This window comes from Pipistrellus hanaki (assembly GCF_964339955.1).
Source record: "Pipistrellus hanaki genome assembly, chromosome: 15".
Taxonomy (NCBI): domain Eukaryota; kingdom Metazoa; phylum Chordata; class Mammalia; order Chiroptera; family Vespertilionidae; genus Pipistrellus; species Pipistrellus hanaki.
The window spans coordinates 51287749-51307069 of NC_140517.1; the positions used below are offsets into that span (position 1 = coordinate 51287749).

Genomic DNA, 19321 nt, shown 5'->3' on the forward strand with positions numbered 1-19321 from the left:
TATCCCTCTCTCTTCCTCTCTGTAAAAAATCAATAAAATATATATTTTTAAAAAGAATAGTTCAGACTACAATTTCTCATAATAATTTCTTTTTCTAAAATAATTTATCTGTGCTTCTTAGAAACTTTTAATTTCCAAATCAAGATACATTTCCCAGTTAATCCTTTAGTTTAATTTTAAATATATTTATTGATTTTTACAGAGAGGAAGGAAGAGGGATAGAGAGCTACCGGAGAAACGTCCTCAATGAGAGAGAAACATCAACCAGCTGCCTCTTGCACACCCCCTACCGGGGATGTGCCCGCAGCCAAGGTCCATGCCCTTGAACGGAATTGAACCCAGGACCCTTCAGTCCGAAGGCTGACGCTCTATCCACTGAGCCAAACCGGTTTAGGCTTTATATATTTTTGTTAATAATATTTTTATTGATTCAGAGAGGCAGGAAGAGGGATAGAAACATCCATGATGAGAGAGAATCATTGATTGGCTGCCTCCTGCAAGTCCCCCACTGGGGATGGAGCCTGCAACCTGGGCATGTTCCCTTGACCGGAATGGAACCTGGGTCCCTTCAGTCCACAGGCCTACGCTCTATCCACTGAGCACACCTGTCAGGGCCACGTGGCACTTTTATTCTTTAGCTTCTGGGAATATCAGAGAGAACGTATCTGTAAACATTTCTCCCATCCCTGGCGATCACTCCTGAAAGACCCGCCGCCTCTGGGCCTCCGGGATCCGTTTCCCAGAGCCCCCTTGGCACCAGGGCGGCAGGTCCAAGCTAGAGCCCCAGGCGGACTACATTTCCCAGAGGCCTCCGCGCAGCGCGGGCGGGACTTCCGGCGTCTTCCTCGCGGCGGACATCTTTCTTTGCCTTTTGGCAGGGCCGAGTGTGCAGAGCTTGGCGGGCCCCGTTTGGGCTCCGCGGTGGCGGGAGGGGCCCCGGCCCCGCGGGGAAGGGCCCAGGCGGCGGGGGCGCCCGCGGAGACCCGGGTCCGGGCCGGGCCCTCACGGACCGTTGACGGCGAGGGCCGCAGCGGTGAGGTAGGTGCTGCGTCCCCCGCACCTGGAGGCGGCCGGGCCCGCCATTCTCCTCCCGTCCATTCCCCTCCCCTCCCCTCCCCTTCTCTCCCCTCCTCTCCTCTCCCCTTTCCTCCATTCCCCTCCTCTCCTCTTCCCTTTCCTCCACTCCCCATCCCTCACCTCCCCTCCTCTCCCCTCCCTTCCCCTCCCCTCCTCTACCCTCCCCTCCCCTTCTCTCCCCTCCTCTCCTCTCCCCTTTCCTCCATTCCCCATCCCTCACCTCCCCTCCTAAGGCCCGGGCTGCGCGGCGGCCGCAGGGCGTCTGTGGGCGGGGCCGCCGTTTGCCGCAGCCAATGAGGAGGCCGTGGGCGGGGCGACGGGGCCGCGGGGAGCAGCGGGGTGGGCGTGGGGGGCACTAGACTGGGTCCTACCCCTGGTGGGGTCCCTAGTTCCCCAGCTAACCCTGTTGTGGATGGATTGATGGGTAGATGGATGAATAGATGGGTAAATGGATGGATGGGTAGATGGGTAGATGGATGGATGGATGGATGGATGGATGGGGGGGGTGGATGGGGGGGTGGATGTATGGATTGGGGGGGTGGATGGATGGATGGATAGGGGGTGGATGGGCGGGTGGATGGATAGGGGGGTGGGTGGATGGGTGGATGGATAGGGGGGTGGGTGGATGGATAGGGGGGTGGGTGGATGGATAGGGGGGTGGGTGGATGGATGGATGGATGGATGGATGGATGGATGGATGGATGGGGGGGTGGGTGGATGGATGGATGGATGGGGGGGTGGATGGGTGGATGGATGGCTGGGTGGGTGGATGGGTGGGTGGATGGATGGATGGATGGATGGACGGATGGACAGGTGGATGGATGGGTGGGTGGATGGGTGGTTGGGTGGATGAATTGATGGCTCAATGAATGCATGCTTGCTTGCATAGATGGATGGCTGATAGATGGATAGATAAGTGGATCAGCCTTCAGGGGCCGTGAGGCCTGGTTACAGGCTTTTCTCACCGTCTCCAGGGAGGTGATCCAGGGGGGTCCCCTTGGGAGCGGCCTGACCCCAGCCCCGCCCTGGTCTCCTCATGCACGTGGGTTTATAGGAGAGACCTCGGCTGCGTTGTGAAAAGGCAACTTGTTAAAGCAACTAAAGTATGGATTTTTTTTAAAAAAAGTATATGTTATTTGTTTTTTTTACAGAGAGGAAGAGAGAGGGATAGAGAGTTAGAAACATCCATCAGCTGCCTCCTGCACACCCTCCACTGGGGATGTGCCTGCAACCAAGCTACATACCTTTGACCGGAATTGAACCCGGGACCCTTCAGTCCATGGGCCGACGTTCTATCCACTGAGCCAAACCAGTCAGGGCAGGTTTTGTTTTGATTTTCCCCTGAACCTCTGAAGGAATGGAAGTTGGAACAGGGACCGCCGTGTAGTCAGGAGCTGGGATCTAAGGTTATGCAGTGGAGGCGTCACGTGGGCGTCTGGGGATGAGGTCTCCGGTCAAACCCTGGGGGTCAGATTTAGGGGAAGAATATTACGGGTGTCATTTTATGTGGCCCCTGAGGGGAGAGACTGGAGGGCAGGGGCGGAAGGTGAACATCCCCGAGATTTCCTCCAGGAGGGAGGGGTCTGGCTGCTGGATGGCGGGGAGAAGGGGTGAGGTGCCGTAGAGTTGCCGTGGTCTGGACCCAGCATGCACAGCGGCACTGACGGGGAGCACAGAAATGGCAGCCCGGCCCGCGGAGCGGCCTGGGACCAGTCCAGGGCCTCAGTACATCAGCCCCCTGGTTCCTCGGGGAGAAGAGGCGATCAACACTTGCTTGGTGGTGGTTAATCCTCACTTGAGGATACCTTTTCCACTGCTTTTCAGAGAGAGTAGAAAGGAGAGAGAGAGAGAAACATTGATGTGAGAGAGACACTTCAATTGGCTGCCTCTTGCACACGCCTCAGCCAGAGGCAGGGAGTGAACCCACAGCCCAGGTACCTGCTCTTGACTGGGAATGGAACCCGTGGCCCCCAGTGCATGGACGGACACGCTAACCACTGAGCAAGACCCACCAGGGCCGAATGACACTTCTAACGAAGGGCACTCGCAGGCTGGCCTGTAGAGGAGTGTGTACTAGGTGGGCTGGTTTGGTGAAAGGACCAGTGTACACGTTGCAATTGTATATAAGCAGTCAGTTAGAAATTAGACTATGTCGATAGGATAAATCAGATAGGTTAGACCTGTGCTTAGTAATTGATTAAAGTTCTTGCTGCTTTTGTTATAATGGAAAGTCTCAAATACCACATTATCTTAAGAGATTAAAAACAAACCCGGAATTTAAAAATCTATCACCTTGCCGAAACTGGTTTGGCTCAGTGGTAGAGCGTCGGTCTGCAGACTGAAAGGTCCCAGGTTCGATTCCGGTCAAGGGCATGTACCTTGGTTGCGGGCACATCCCCAGTAGGGAGTGTGCAAGAGGCAGCTGATCGATGTTTCTCTTTCATCGATGTTTCTAATTCTCTATCCCTCTTTCTTCCTCTCTGTAAAAAATCAATAAAATACATATTTTTAAAAAAATAATAAAATAAAAATCTATCACTTCATTTGTACCAAACCATTTGCAAAGTGTTAAGCTTGTGGGGTGGCACAGAGGACCGCAGAACGGGCAGGCCCACATTCAGCCCTCCCCACCCCATAACTTTGGCCTCCCAGTATGGGTACGGTGTCTGAGGGCTCTTAACCTTCCCTCTGACTGCCGTTGAGTTTGGGGATCCCTCTTTCTCCAAAGGTCTTGAGCCCTGACTTGTAGTCTCGAATGATACGAAAGGGTTTCCATTTCCGGCAGGCAGCGAGCAGTTGGAACAGTGTCCCGAACACGGGAGCCAGCATGTACAGGTGCATTGCTCGAGGCTCAGAAAACCGCGGGTCTCCGTTATGTCTGGTGTGATCAGTGCGAGGAACAGGATTCAGCTTGGGAGTGGCGGTCTGTGGGGCTGGGTTTCTATCCTGCGCATCGTTGGCGCCACGGAGGGTTTGGAGCAGACGTGGAGGATGAGAGCGAGAAGGGAGGGGTTAGAGATGACCCCGCAGTGTTTGGCCTGAGAAGGCGTGAGGAGAGCGAAATCCTCAGTTGAGACGGTGAAGTTGGTGGAAATAAGGTCAGGAGTCCGGCGTTGACGGTGTTGACTCCGTGACGTCCCAGACGTCTGGGCAGAGTTGTCAGATGGATGGACGGCAGGACTCCCAGGTTTGGAGTTCAGAGGAGGGATTCAGGTGGAGACACCCGTACAGAGACATCCGTACAGTTTTTTAAAAAATATATTTTATTGATTTTTCACAGAGAGGAAGAGAGAGAGTCAGAAACATCGATGAGAGAGAATCATCGATCAGCTGCCTCCTGCACACCCCCCACTGGGGATGTGCCCGCAACCAAGGTACATGCCCCTGACCGGAATTGAACCCGGGACCTTTCAGTCAGCAGGCCGACGTTCTATCCACTGAGCCAAACCGGTCCCGGCTGTACAGTTTTTTTTAGAAACGTAACACTTTAATAGATGAAATAAATACTCCAGTGCGTGCACGGTACAAACTTGACATTGGAGGGGGGAATCGCTCTGGTGTAAATCAGAGGGGAAGCTGGGAGTTGTCTTCCTTCGTTCCTTGGAAATCAAAACCCCTTCCTCTCGTGGGACCCGGCGGGCCCTGCTGTCGGTGCACGTGGCCTTCAGGGGCTGGGACCCTCCCAGGGCACTTCCCCGCGACGGTGGCCGCTGCGGGGCCGAGGGTGTGGCCAGTCCTGGCAGGACCCTCGGATGGCCAAGGGCGGGAGTCCATGGCCCTCCCCCCTCACTGCGGGCTCTGCTCAGGGGACTCCCCGCGCCATGTCCCTGGGGGCTGGGCCAACTCAGAAGGTGCCCGCGGAGCTGCGCCACCTGCCTGCGCCCTGGCTTCTGCCACTTTTTGTCCACCTCCAGCTCCCCAGGGAGCCGGAGACACTGAACGGAAGGGCAGGGCCGAAGGCAGAGGGAGACAGTGCCGCCTCCCCGATCTGCACCGCACACGAGGTGCGAGAGGAAGCGAGAGGGAGAGAGAAACAGCGATGTGAAGGAGACACATCAGTTGGTTGCCGCCAGCATGTGTCCTGACAGGGCCCGTGGATTGAGCCTGCAAACAGGGCACATGCCCTTGACTGGAATTGAACCCAGGACCCTTCAGTCTGTGGGCCCAGCTCTGTCCACCGAGCCTAACTGGCTCGGGAGGGCCTGCCTCCTCCTTTGCTATTTCCTTGGGCCTACGTGTGGTGTGAATCACGGTCATGGCTTGTGGGACCCCCTGGGTGTGTCTGCGAGACGCGACTGTTACGGGGGCTTTCCTGCTCACTGGCCCCCTTTCTTCCATGACTTCTATTTCCCAGATCCTTGGTGGCTGCCGAATTATAACAGGACAAAGCGCTCTGAGTACCTCACTGGGAGGTAACGACTCTGGCCACGGCAGGAGGGGCTCGGACCCGCCCAGGTAAGGCAGACCTCAGGGTTTGGTCCAGGTAACTCCAGGAACCTGTCCTGTGCCCACTACTGTTTGGAGCCAGGCTGTAGGCCACACTTTATTTCTGTCTTTCCTCCCCATTCTGGGCACTGGACGCATTTGTCATTTCTGTTCTGACCTCTGACCCAGGGCTGTCCACCCCGATTCCCAGTGCTCTCTCCTGCTCCCTCTGCAGGGATCTCCCATACTGGACGGTGCTAGCTAAAATATCGGAGACATACACGTATCCTTAAGTAGATCTTCAGCACCAGTTACTAATCCTAAGTCAGCGTTTCCTGGGCCCGGGTGTACGTTCCCGTGTGGCACTCACCGTTTACCAACAGCCAGGGCCTTTTCAAAAGCCAATGGCAAGGAGAAAGCTGGCAGTCCTGCCTGGTTCTCCCCAAACTACACCTTTGTCTTTCCTGGCCCCCCCGTCCCGCGACCCTCAGAGCCTGGTCACGCCCATCAGCTCCTCCCCTGACGCGGGCTCGGCCGTGCGTGTGCAGACACCCTGTCGCAGTGGGGTTGTCCCTCTCACCAGAGTTCGTGTGTACTTCGGCGGCATTTCTCTCACTTCGGCGGCATTTCTCTGGCTGCAGGGTGTTGCCTCCGGGTGAAGGATGAAGAGGCGTCTTCTGAGCAGAGCATTTCTGTGCCCGTGTCACGTGTGCGTCCTGCCGCGGGAGGCTCCCCGGCCCAGATGGCTCACCCGTGTGACACGTGTGGCCCCGTCCTGAAGGATGTCTTGCATCCGGATGCCCACCAGGAAGCCCATCGCGGACTGAAACCGCACGCCTGTGAGGCCCGTGGGAGGCAGTTCGCACGGGGGGCAGGCTCTGGCCGGCGCCAGGAGCAGCACAGCACAGACACGCCTGTGAGGAGTGACACGGACGAGGCCACGCTTGTGAGGAGCGGCTGCGTCTGTGAAGGACCTCACCCCCCAGAGAAGCCCTGTGTGTGCGTGTGCAAGGGGGGACGGGAGAGCCACCAGCCAGAGGCCGCCCCCCGCAGGAGGAAGGCCAGGGCCAGCGAGGGCAGGGCGGCCCGCCACCCGGGACAGACGCGTTACAGTTGCAGCGAATGCGGGAAGGCCTTCGGCCGCAGAGACACGCTGGTGCAGCACGAGAAAATCCACTCCGGGGAGAGGCCGTTCGCGTGCGGCGAGTGCGGGAAGGCCTTCGGCCGCAGGGCCACGCTCCTGCAGCACCAGAGGACACACACCGGGGAGAGGCCCTTCGCGTGCGGCGAGTGCGGGAAGGCCTTCGGCCGCAGGGACAACCTCACGCAGCACGAAAGGACTCACACCGGGGAGGCGCCTTACGAGTGTGGCGAGTGCGGGAAGCACTTCAGCCATCACTCCAACTTAATCGTGCACCAGAGGGTGCACAACGGGGCGAGGCCTTACAAGTGCGGCGGCTGCGGGAAGGTGTTCAGACACAAGTCCACGCTGGTGCAGCACGAGAGCGTCCACACCGGAGAAAACCCTTACGCCTGCAGTGACTGTGGGAAGTCCTTCGGCCACAGGTACACCCTCATCAAACACCGGAGAATCCACACCGAGAGCAGGCCCTTCGAATGCACCGAGTGCGGGAAGTTCTTCAGCCGGAGCTCTGACTTCATGGCACACCAGAGAGTCCACACGGGTGAGAGGCCTTTTGTGTGCAGCAGGTGCGGGAAAGATTTCATAAGGACCTCCCACCTTGTCCGGCACCAGAGAGTTCACACCGGAGAAAGGCCCTACGAGTGCGGCGAATGCGGGAAGGCCTACAGCTTGAGCTCCCACCTCGTCCGGCACCAGAAGATCCACACCGCAGGAAGGCTGTAGGAGTGCTTTCCATAGGGACTCACATGGAGAGGAAGACATCAGTCAGATGTCGAACTTTGTATATTTGAACATTAACACTGGGGAGACACCTTGTTAGGGCAGTTAGGGGTGATCAGGCTGGCAGGGGCCGGGGGGCAGCTAGGCACATCAGACCAGCAGGCAGAGGCGATTAGGGGCAATCAGGCAGGCCAGTGGTTAGGAACCAGAGGTCTCGGATTGGAGAGGGTACAGGCTGAGCTGAGGGATTCTAGTAACACATAAAAAATAATACCTTTTTTTTGCCAGAACCAGTGTGAGCATCGGCCTGCGGACTGAGGGGTCCCAGGTTCGATTCCGGTTAAGGGCATGTACCTTGGTTGCGGGCACATCCCCCGTGGGGGATATGCAAGAGGCAGCTGGTTGATGTTTCTCATCGATGTTTCTGACTTTCTGTCCCTCTCCCTTCCTCTCTGTAAAAAAAAAGTCAATAAAATATATTTTTTTAAAATACCCTTTTTTACTCAAAATTGGGTAGATTTTACTCAAAATTTAGATCTAATGAAGAAAACCAACGTAAAGAACTTTAATGCTAGACCTTGTTTGGCTCAATGGATAGAGTGTCAACCTGTGGACTAAAAAGTCTCAAGTTTGATTCTGGCCAACGGCACATGTCTGAGTTGTGGGCTTGATCCTTGGTGTGGGCGTGCAAGAGGCAGCCAATCAATGATTCTTTCACATCATTGATGTTTCTATCCTTCTCCCTCCCTGAAATCAATAAAATATATTTAAAAAAAAAAAAAAAAAAAAAAAGAACTTTAATGCTAAGCTGCTTAGAAAATCATAGAAACACCTTGGATCTAAAGGGACAGTATGAACTCCAAGGGTGTATACCTCCAGTGTCTACACATATGAAACTGGCCGGGAAGGCTGAGCTACAACCCGAGTCACCTTTCATGGAAAAAGAAGCATGGCGGAAACTGGTTTGGCTCAGTGGATAGAGCGTCAGCCTGTGGATTGAAGGGTCCTGGGTTCGATTCCACTCAGGGGCATGAACCTTGGTTGTGGGCACATCCCCAGTGCTGGGTGTGCAGAAGGCAGCTGATCAGTGTTTCTCTCTCATTGATGTTTATAACTCTCAATCCCTCTCCCTTCCTCTCTGTAAAATATCAATAAAATATATTTTTTAAAAAGAAAAAAAAAGAAGAAGCATGACTCGGCAGCGTAGAACCCCTAATGGGCAGGACCCTGAGCCACTAATTATGTTTCCAGGGCTTGATCCACGTGATTTTCAAAATGTCTTGAGACTGGTGCCTCTTTTTTTCTTTCCATTTTTCTCCCCTTTTGAAACAATATATACAGCTATCCTAGGTCTGCTCCAACATTCTTAAAAAAAAACTTCTCAAAAGAGAGGGGGAAAACATCAATGATGAGAGAGAATCGCTGATAGGCTGCTTCCTGTAACCCCCAGTCCTCCCCACCCCAAACACACACACACACTGGGATGGAGCCTGCAACCTAAGGATGTGCCCTGACCAGGAAGCCAATTGTGACCGCCTGGTTCATAGGTCAATGCTCCGCCACTGAGCCGCACCTGCTGGGCTGCTCCATCGTTTTATTTCAGGGACAGTGTGTTTTCTAGCATCACAGCCCCACAGCTGGGGGAGATCATGCACTTCTGGGGAGATTACACACCCAGAATCTGACCCATAACTGATTTGGACAGATTTGATGATACGGTTCCACACTTCTCAGATCATGGGATTTGGATGATGGGTTCATACTGGGATGAGGCCATTTGGGATCTTGGGGATGGGTTTATTTTGCAAGAACAGACGGGAATTTGGGGAACAAAGGGTAAACCGTAGAAGGCAGAATAATTGCCCCCAAAGATGTGCGTGTCCCCCGCGTGGCCGATGCACTATGCGTGTCAGTAACGCTGTGCGCATGGCAGCGACACTTACCTCGGGTGGGGTCGATCTAATCACGGGAGTCTTCGGAATGGAGAACCGCCCCCAGCTGCAGGGAGAAGAGCCAGACCTGGGGCGGGATGACCAGCCCGATGCCCCAGAGCTGGGGCCAGGATACAGCTCCTGTGCCAGGACTGAAGAGGAACCCTAGGAGCTAAGGTCCAGCAAGAACTCTTCCGAGTTCAGACAAAATGAAGAAAGTGACTGTGACCTTGAAGCTTAGAGACGCCGCATCCCATAAGTATATGGAACTAGATTCTGCCAACAACACGAATGAGCAGGAATCTCTGGGAAGGGACACAACCCAGCATCATTCAAGAACTACTGGAGTCCCAGGGACGGCGAGCTGGGCAGGTCAGGAAAGGGCTGCCTACAGAGGCGTTGGTTCTGAGATGAAGGAAGGCAGAGCGTTGATATCTGGCTAAAAGGATGGGGTGACAAGTAGATGGATGCCCACAGAGCCAGGAAGGGGCTCTGGTCTACCTGGTCTACCCTACCCCTCACCACTCCCAACTGGGTTTTCTGGCCCAGGTAACAGGCTCTGCTGCCTTCCTGCGATACCCCTGCGATCCCCAACAGCTGGGGCTGCCTCCTCATCCCATGCCCTCTGGCAGCGGTATTGGTTCCCTGGCCCATCCATCCACCTGCTTCAGATGCATCCACCCTCACGGCTCCTGGCACCTCCTGTGTCCTGGCCACCAGCTCCCTCCACAGCCCAGCCTCCACACTGGTTTTTTTTGTTTCTCTTTTAAAATATATTTTATTGACTTTTTTACAGAGAGGAAGGGAGAGGGATAGAGAGTTAGAAACATTGATGAGAGAGAAAAATTGACCAGCCGCCTCCTGTACACCCCCTACTGGGCATGTGCCTGCAACCAAGGTATGTACATGCCCTTGACCTGAATCAAACCTGGGACCTTTTATCTTTTTAAAATATATAATATTTTATTGATTTTTTTACAGAGAGAAAGGGAGAGGAATAGAGAGCTAGAAACATTGATGAGAGAGAGTCATCAATCAGCTGCCTCTTGCATGCCCCCTACTGGGGATGTGCGCGCAACCAGTGTACATGCCCTTGACCAGAATCGAACCCAGGACCCTTCAGTCCGCAGGCTGACGCTCTATCCACTGAGCCAAACCGGATTCGGCAAGCCTGGGACCTTTTAGTCTACAGGCAATGCTCCACCCACGAGCCAAACCGGTTAAGGCTCCACACCGGTTTCTGACCCAACATCCCCTCTCCTTCCACATCTCCCACCTGTGTCCCCAAGGCTGCAAATTCCACCATCCTGCACAGATGCTCACAGCACCTCTGGCCCCAGCGACCCGTCTAGCACTTCCTGTTGGCTGGTCTCCAGCTCAAACTGGTGTCCAGATACTCTGCTCTCGTCCCTGGCACCTCAAGGTTTTAGCTCTTTGCCTCACATCCCTGCTGCAAAATCCCTTCTCAGCCCCACAGACAACACGGAAACCGGAAGAGTGGTAACTCTATTAGGTCTGGAGTGAGGGAACGTCTTCCAAATGGAGCGGGAAATGTGACTGTTATCTGGGTGGGTATTTTGTGGGCAATCCTGGGGTGTGTACTACTCATTTAAGGGTTGCAGTTTCTTTCCAGCAAAGGTTCACGTAGGGTAGGTATTTTACTGTGTACTTTGTTTTTTGTTGTTGTTTTAAATATATTTTATTGATTTTTTACAGAGAGGAAGAGAGCGGGATAGAGAGTTAGAAACATCGATGAGAATCATCAATCAGCTGCCTCTTGCACACTCCCTACTGGGGATGCGCCCGCAACCAAGGTACATGCCCTTGATTGGAATCGAACCCAGGACCTTTCAGTCCTCCAGTCCCCAAGGACCTTTCAAGTCCTCTATCCATTGAGCCAAACCGGTTTCGGCGGTACTTTGTTTTTTAATACATATACATATAGTCTCTCTCTATAAAAAGCCAATGACAGTCGTTATGATGCCCACTGTGGCCGGCAAATCACCTGATCAAGGGGTGGGGCTGGCTGGTCAACCTCCTGTGGCCCCTCCCCCAGCCAGCCCGCTCCTGATCAGACTATCCCACCCCATCAGAGGTGGGCCAGCTGGCCAAATGCCCCCCTCCAGCCATCCCCTGGCCATCCCACCCCTGTTTGACCCATGCCACCATGATAGGCCTACAGCCCTTCCCCCTGGCTTGCCCTGCCCCTGATCACATCCCCTACCCCAACAGGGAGCCCCTGATCACAGCTGGCCCACTGCTCACAGATCCTCCCCATGGCCAGCAGCGCCTCCCTCCAGCCCCAAACCTCAAGTGGGGGCGGGGCCCTCCGGCCAATCCACTGCACCCCTCCCCATAGCCTGCCCAGCCCCGATCAGGCCCGGAAACAAATTCGTACACTGGGCCTCTAGTGAAAACATATTGATTTCAGAGAGTAATGGAGAGGGGCGGGGAGAGATAGAAACATCAATGAGAGAAAAATCACTCTCGGCTGCCTACTACACATCCCCTATTGGAGTGCAAGCCTACAACCTGGGCATGTGCCCTGACTGCTAATCAAACTATGACCTTTTGGTTCATATGTCAACTCTCAACCACTGACCCACATCAGCAAATGCCATGGTCTTTCCATCAGCAAAAAAACCCTCTCAGACTGTGAATTTCCTTTTCTGGTGATCAGGTTTTTGTTGTTTTTTTCCTCTCTCTGGCAGAGATGCTAAAAACTATTCATCTAGAATAGATATTGGGGCTTACTTCAGCTTGCACAGCTGATCTAACTTGATCTGTACCCATCCTGAAAATAATTAAAAGCAAGCACCCAGCACAGCTGGCATGGCTCAGTGGTTGAGCATTCATCTTTGAACCAGGAGATTGAAATTTGCTTTCCTGGTCAGGGCACAGGCCTGCATTGCTGGCTCCATCCCCAGGAAGGGACATGCAGGAGACAGTTGGTCAATGATTCTCATCATTGATGTGTCTATCTCCCTTCTCCGAAATAAAACCAACAACAAAAAAACATTTGAAAAATAAAAATAAATAAAATTATAGCATGTTAACCACTTGTGGCAGTCTCCTGCACTCTCTGAATCCAGTGTTTCTGCAGCAATGTGGCCCCTGTGATCTTAAAGCCAGTGATGGCACCTACAGAAGTCAGGGCCCACAGCTCCATGGCAGGACCTGCAGGGACAGACGCCCCCTTACCAGTGCTGGGCACGCGACAATAGGCCTGTGAAGGAGAACAAGCTCATGTTGCTCTCAGAAGCAGTGAAGGTTGTCACAGGGACCCCCTTCTCAGGCTGAACAAAGAACCCACAAGCCATGGCATCCAAGCCACAAAGCTCCCCAGTCTTCCCTACAGGCTACGAGCAGCAACGCAAACTAGGCCAAAACGGAAGATGCATCTTCTGCCATCACACTGTACCTGGAGGCACACAAAGTTTGGGATCCCAACCCATGCTGTTCACCCCTTTGTGCTAGCAAACCCGTCAACTTCAAAGAACCCCAAACAGTGACTAGAACCTCAAGATGAACAGTGGCTTGACAAAATAAGACCTGGAGTTGAAGATAAAATTACTTTCCACGTTCAATATTCACAAGGCCTTTATGCAGTGTGAAGTTTTCAACTTTTAAAAAATATATTTTATTGATTTTTTTACAGAGAAGAAGGGAGAGTGTGAGAAAAACATCGATCAGCTGTTTCCTGCACACACCCTACTGGGGATGTGCCCACAACCAAGGTACATGCCCTTGAATGGAATTGAACCTGGGACCCTTCAGTCCACAGGCCAACGTTCCATCCACTGAGCTAACCCTATAGAACAATTGTGTTTTTAATTGATTCCAGGGACAGAAACATTGATGAGAATTATTTATTGGCTGCCTCTGTAACCCCTGGTTAGGGATCAAGCCTGCAACCCAGACATGTGCACCTGACCAGAATTGAACCTGGGACCCTTCAGTCCACAGGCCGAGGCTCTATCCACTGAGCCAGATCATCTAGGAAAAATCTTTGATGTGTAATGAAGCTTGAACTATGCCTGAAATATACCCCATATTCACCACACTCACAAGGCCTTTCTCTGATGTGAACTCTGGTGTTTTAAGAGACCAGAGCTGTAAGTAAAGCATTTTCCACATTCACTGCACTCATAAGGTCTTTCTCCAGTGTGAATTCTCTGGTGCTGAAAAAGTGCAGAGCTTTGACTAAAATATTTCCCACATTGGCTACACTCATAAGGCCTTTCTCCAGTGTGAATTCTTATGTGTTTGATGAGACTGGAGCTGTAAGTAAAGAATTTTCCACATTCACTGCACTCATAAGGCCTTTCTCCGGTGTGAACTCTCCTATGCTGAAAAAGTGCAGAGCTCTGGCTAAAAGACTTCCCACATTGGTTACACTCATAAGGCCTTTCTCCAGTGTGAATTCTTTTGTGTTTGATGAGACTATAGCTGTAAGTAAAGAATTTTCCACATTCACTGCACTCATAAGGCCTTTCCCCAGTGTGAACTCTCTGGTGTTTTAAGAAACTAGAATTGTGAGTAAATAATTTCCCACATTCACTGCACTCATAAGGCCTTTCTCCAGTGTGAATTCTCTGATGCTCAAGAAGCACTGAGCTTTGGCTAAAACATTTCCCACATTCGCTGCACTTATATGGCTTTTCTCCACTATGTACTCTGGAGTGATCAATCAGGCGGGACTTTAGAGTAAAGGACTTTCCACACTCACTGCAGGTATAGGGCCGGGACCCAGAGTGAACTCTCTGGTGTTTTAGGAGACTGGAGCTGTAGGTAAAGAACTTACCACATTCACTGCACTCATACGGCTTTTCTCCTGTGTGAACACTACGGTGTTGAAGGAGTGCAGAGCTTTGGCTAAAGGACTTCCCACATTCCCCACACTCATAAGGCCTTTCTCCAGTGTGGATTCTTCCATGTTTAATAAGGTTGGACTTGTTGCTGAATAATTTTCCACATAAGTCGCACTTGTGAGGCCGCGCTCCATTGTGCACTCTCCGGTGTTGAATGAGGCTAGAGCTTTGCTTAAAGGACTTCCCACATTCCCCACACTCATAAGGCTTTTCCTCAGTGTGAGGTCTCCAATGGTCAACGAGTCTACAGCTTTTGCCACAAGATTTTCCACATTCACTACTCAAGTGGCCAGTTTCTCGAGTGAGGAGTCTCTGGTCTTGAACAAGCTTGCGTTTGCAATTAAAACCTTTCATATATTCTGAATCTGACAGAGTTTTTCCGTTGTGAGAGTCTGTGGCACACTCCGTTCCCCTGTTTGACTTCTCCCTGGTGTGAGTGGCCTGATGCTGGAGAAATCCTGAGCTGGCCAGGAAGTCTGTCAAAACCTCCTCACAGGAACCGGACGTCCCCGATGCCCAGAACTTGCAGTCCTTTACAAATGAGGCTCTCTCCTCGTGGCCTCTGAAGCACATCTCTCCCGTGAGCTGCCTCTGATGCTCACGTTCTGTGCTCACATCCAACTGTTTCTCACATGCCCCCATCTGGTACAGTTTCTGCCCAGGATGCATTCCCGGGTGCCCAGTGAAGTGCAAAATGTGTCCCACGTGCACATCACACAGCTCCCAAGGATGGGCCTCCGGGGGAGACACACCGGCCTTGGGAGTCCTGACCTCTGACACTCCTTGTAAAGAATTTCTGAGCTCACAAGGGGCCTCCTCACTCTGGGCTCCATGCCTACAACCTGAAAGTGAAAAGTGCTGGTTAAGTGCATGTTGCCTCTGGAGGGAAGGGGCAGTCCTCACTCGTGTGTCTGACAAACCCAGGACCGAGTCCATGGCATTGTGTGCAGGACCAGGGAGTGAGCACCCGCTGAGGATGGGGCTGCTCCGCAATACTGGGCCATGAGGAGCACAGACTGGGGGAGGCCTCACATGGTGAAGGACCCAACCAGGCAGTGTACACAGAGAGCAGACAAAGGTTCGACAATTCACTTCAAAAATGGTTTCCCTTCAGAACTTCGCAACTGGTGACACACAAAAGCTGTGCAGACGGGTGTGTTAAGGCGCAAGACAATACAACTATAACAGGGCAGCTGCTATTCAGGACTTTTAGAAATATGCACACAACTCAGGACACGATGCATAGGGGCCAACGAGGAAAGCACCACAGATGGAGTGGTGAGAAAAACAGGCTAGACACACACAGTGCAGAGATGTGAAGCTGGAGGTGAGAGTAGAAGCAATAAGTGATAGAGCTGAGAAATTGGTGAAAGTTTCAGGGAAGGGGATAGACAGACAGAAATGAAATGTGGCCCCAGGCATGGGTTCAAAACATTAGTCCAACCCTGACCAGTTTGGCTCAGTGGATAGAGCGTTGGCCCGGGGAATGAAGGGTCCGGGGTTCGATTCTGGGCAAGGGCATGTACCTTGGTTTCGGGCACATCCCCAATAGGGAGTGTGCAGGAGGAAACTGATCAATGTTTCTCTCCCATCGCTGTTTCTCTCTATCCCTCTCCCTTCCTCTCTTTGAAAAATCAATAAAATATATTATGGAAAACAACACTAGTCCAACACAGTAGGTGTCTGCTATAAGTTGAACACAGCACTGGCATCACATCTTCTGCCACTCCTAACATTTTGCTGAGCCTGGATTCATGTACATCCTATGAAACACCTCTTTCTAACCCGACCCAACTCCCTCAGTGAGCAAATGCATGGCACCTTATACGGGCTCTAAGGGAAGGACAGCACACACGAGTAGCCAGCACCAGCCCAGAACAACTCGGCACATCACAGCCAACAAAAAAGAAAACCAAACGCCACACAGAGAACGTCGAAGGAGGGTCTCGCAAGACCAGCCCACAGTCCACGGGAGGGGAACCGTGTCAGCGATGGGGACTCCTGGCCCAGGCCGGCCTGAGGCAATGGCCGCTAGCAGGAGGCACAGGACCTAGGCACACCGGGCCTGGGATCTGAACAAAGTCATTTTGTCAAGGAGACGCAAGTCAGGTGTATGGGTTCACTGGAAGACTCCTGGCCTGATTCCTTCCCTGCAACTCTGGGGCTCTTCAAGGAAGGAGAGGGCCATGCACAGACCCCAACCCCACTAAGCACAGCACCTATCCAGGGGTCTAAGCACAGCTCCTATCCAGGGGTCTAAGCACAGCACCTATCCAGGGGACTAAGCACAGCACCCACCGAGGGGACTAAGCACAGCACCTGCCCAAGGGTCTGGGGAAGAAAGCAGTAACATGGCCCTGGTGTGAGGACAGACCTGCTACTGGGGGAAAAGGGAAGGGCAGACATTACTGCCCATGGAATAGGGGGATGGGGGGGAATGTGTGTTTGAAATCCTCACCCAAGGAGGTTATCAGTGTCAGGTTCTCCAGCATCACATCGTGGTAAAGGCGTCTCTGAGCCTCATCCAGGAGCTCCCATTCCTCCGAGGAGAAGTACAGGGCCACATCCTCAAAGGTCACCCTGCCCTGTGTGAGAATAAACAAATCCTTTCTGTCAAAGAACATTTTATTTTATTTTTAATATTTTTTATTGATTTTTTTTTTACACAGAGGGATAGAGTTAGAGAGGGAGAATTATCGATCAGCTGCCTCCTGCACACCCCCCGCTGGGGATGTGCCCGCAACCAAGGTACATGCCCTTGACCGGAATCGAACCTGGGACCTTTCAGTCCGCAGGCTGAGGCTCTATCCACTGAGCCACACCGGTTTTGGCTGTCAAAGAACATTTTAGACGGCCGCCATTGGGACTGTGTGACTTGGCAGCCGCCATGTTGGCCACATGGCTTGCAGTCCCCGCCAGGGGCCACCTTTTTGAAATGGCAAAGGTCAACTTTCCCCTTTGAATTAGCCAATAGGGAAAGGCTGTGGGCCTGAGCTCCAATCGAGAGTAAAGGGCCGGGCAGGGGCATCAGGTGTTTTCAATCTGAGCCGGCCACCTGCTCTGTGCTTCCAGATCACGTGCAGAAGTAAAGATGTTTGCGCGCCGCCTGGCTCCTGAGTTTGTTTTGTGTTCTACCAGGACCCCTGGATTGGGGCCTCCCCTTATTTCCAACACCGGGCAGTAGGATCGGGACAGATGAAGCCAGAAAAGGCTCCTCTAGTGAGAACCCACAATCCTCCCCTCTGTTCCCCCCACACCCACCCTGTGCCTGTCCTCCTCCAATCGCCGAACTCAAAGGACAATCCCCGTCCTGGAGCCACTGCGGCCTCACGGGCTCACAGAGAACAGGGTCCCGCCTGGGCCCTTGGTTCCCCAGGAGGAGAGACCGGAAGCTCCCTGAACACTCAGCTCAGTTCTGCCCGGAGAGCCACACGGCCTGCGGCCAGCTCAGGCATCACGGCCCACGGGGGTTAATGGGCTGACGGCAATGCCAGCAGCACCTTCACACAACCCTTGTTTGGGAGCCGGGTCCTGAGCCCGGGGTGTCTCCAGGCTCTCGGGTTCCCCAGATTGGGGACCAGCTCTCCAATTTGGGGAGCCGAAGGCATTCCAGAGACTGTGGGGGCGGGGAGGGTCACCTTCCCTCCATCCCTGTGGTCCACAACTCGAGGTCCTGGGGGTGTTGTAGTGTGACCCCCATCTCACAAAGGGCGCCTCAAAAAACGCCGGATTCTGGAGTCATTTATTCAAGGCCGGCGGCTTACGAGGGGCCAAAGCTCCAGACCTCACAGCCCAGCAGTCTGCCACCATCTGGCCCATGTGGGCAGAACGTCAGAGGTGCCGGCTCCATCTCTGGGTCTGGAGTGAGGAGCCTGTCTCCAGAGAAGGATTTCACAGAAGCGGAGCTGAGCAGTCGGTGATCCACGGTCCGGTTTTGGGGTCCACGGATCACTGAGTCCACGGAAACCATTCCCCGGCACCGACCGCGGGGCTGGCTATTCAGGACGATGGTGAATCCAGGTCCCGACCACTGAGTCCACAGGAACGCTCTCTCTGCAGCCGCTGAGACAGTTCCCGGTCACTGAGCTGTGCTGGGTCCCAGGTACAGAAGAACGTGCTTCTGTGACAGTGAGGTCACCATCATGGGACACACAAACCACCATCCGTGGAGCGTCCGGTCGACTGGGACAGAAAATCAAAATAAATTTCCTATTGTTTTAGCCAATGAGTACAGGAGCCAAACAGCACGGTTAAAATGAAGGTTTAAATGAAGGTGTCGCCCTAACCGGTGTGGCTCAGTGGATAGAGCGTCGGCCTGCAGATTGAAGGGTCCCAGGTTCGGGTCGGGGGCATGCACCTTGGTTGCGGGCACATCCCCAGTGGGGGGCGTGCAGGAGGCAGCTGATCAATGATTCTCTCTCATCGACGTTTCTAACTCTCTATCCCTCTCTTTTGCTCTCTGTAAAAAATCAATAAAATATTTAAAAAAAACACACACACACACACACACAAAAAAAAAACCTGCAGTGTCTGCCTGAGGCGATGGCTACCAGACTTCAGGGGGCCCCGGGGGCTCGGCCTCCCCGGACCCGCCGCCCCCGTCCCCCCGGGCCCCAGCGCCTCCGGGCCTGACGCGGCCGGGGCCGGGCGGAGGCGGGACGCGCTCACCTCAGCCGGGCGCCGGGGCGCGGCCGCCGCCATCGGACCTGCGGGCGGGGCGGCACCTCCCGCCCCGAAGCGGGTCCCTCGCGGGGCCGCCGAGCCTCACGCCCGCGTCCGTGCGGCGGGGAGAGGCTCCCGCCGCCTTCGGAACCGGCACCCGGACCCGGACCGGACCGGACCGAGCGCTCTGGAACCTCTGACAAAAACCGCCAGAGCAGTAGCGGGAAGTACCGCCCTCTCGCAATGCGTCACCCGCAGAAGCCCCTCTTCCCTACCTTCTTATTGGATGGCGGTGTTGCCACTCCACGCTGTGCATTCTGGGAAATGTAGTCCCTCCCCACAGCGATGCTGCCACTTCACTCTGCGCTTTCTGGGAAATGTAGTCCCTCCCCACAGCGATGCTGCCTCTTCACTCTGGGCTTTCTGGGAAATGTAGTCCCTTCCCTAGGAGGCAGGAAAGGCAGGGGGAAAAGGCTTATTGAGAAAAAAAA

The 19321-nt window shown here is 53.7% G+C and overlaps 2 protein-coding genes across 5 annotated transcripts; one reads left to right on the forward strand and one right to left on the reverse strand.

Annotated features, from left to right (window-relative positions):
• The first annotated feature begins 813 nt into the window (after positions 1-813).
• LOC311633614 (uncharacterized protein) lies at positions 814-8130 on the forward strand. Of its 2 annotated transcripts, XM_084906521.1 has the most exons (3): positions 814-1038; positions 5432-5532; positions 6144-8130. In XM_084906521.1, exon 3 carries the CDS (start codon positions 6245-6247, stop codon positions 7367-7369), a length of 1125 nt encoding a protein of 374 aa, XP_084762647.1. In that variant the 5' UTR covers positions 814-1038; positions 5432-5532; positions 6144-6244; the 3' UTR covers positions 7370-8130. The 2 variants fall into 2 exon arrangements, with proteins under 2 accessions (XP_084762647.1, XP_084762646.1); XM_084906520.1 differs by having other exon boundaries at positions 5432-8130.
• Positions 8131-8141: 11 nt separating this feature from the next.
• LOC311633572 (zinc finger protein 418-like) lies at positions 8142-19049 on the reverse strand. 3 transcript variants are annotated; one of them, XM_084906388.1, is made up of 5 exons: positions 18837-19049; positions 17807-18350; positions 16627-16748; positions 14102-15010; positions 8142-9364 (listed from the first exon to the last, which is right to left on the reverse strand). In XM_084906388.1, exons 2-5 carry the CDS (start codon positions 17866-17868, stop codon positions 9330-9332), a joined length of 1128 nt encoding a protein of 375 aa, XP_084762514.1. In that variant the 5' UTR covers positions 17869-18350; positions 18837-19049; the 3' UTR covers positions 8142-9329. The 3 variants fall into 3 exon arrangements, with proteins under 3 accessions (XP_084762514.1, XP_084762512.1, XP_084762513.1); XM_084906386.1 differs by lacking the exon at positions 8142-9364 and having other exon boundaries at positions 11187-15010; XM_084906387.1 differs by lacking the exons at positions 8142-9364; positions 17807-18350 and having other exon boundaries at positions 11187-15010; positions 16627-16753.
• Between the last annotated feature and the right edge of the window lie 272 nt (positions 19050-19321).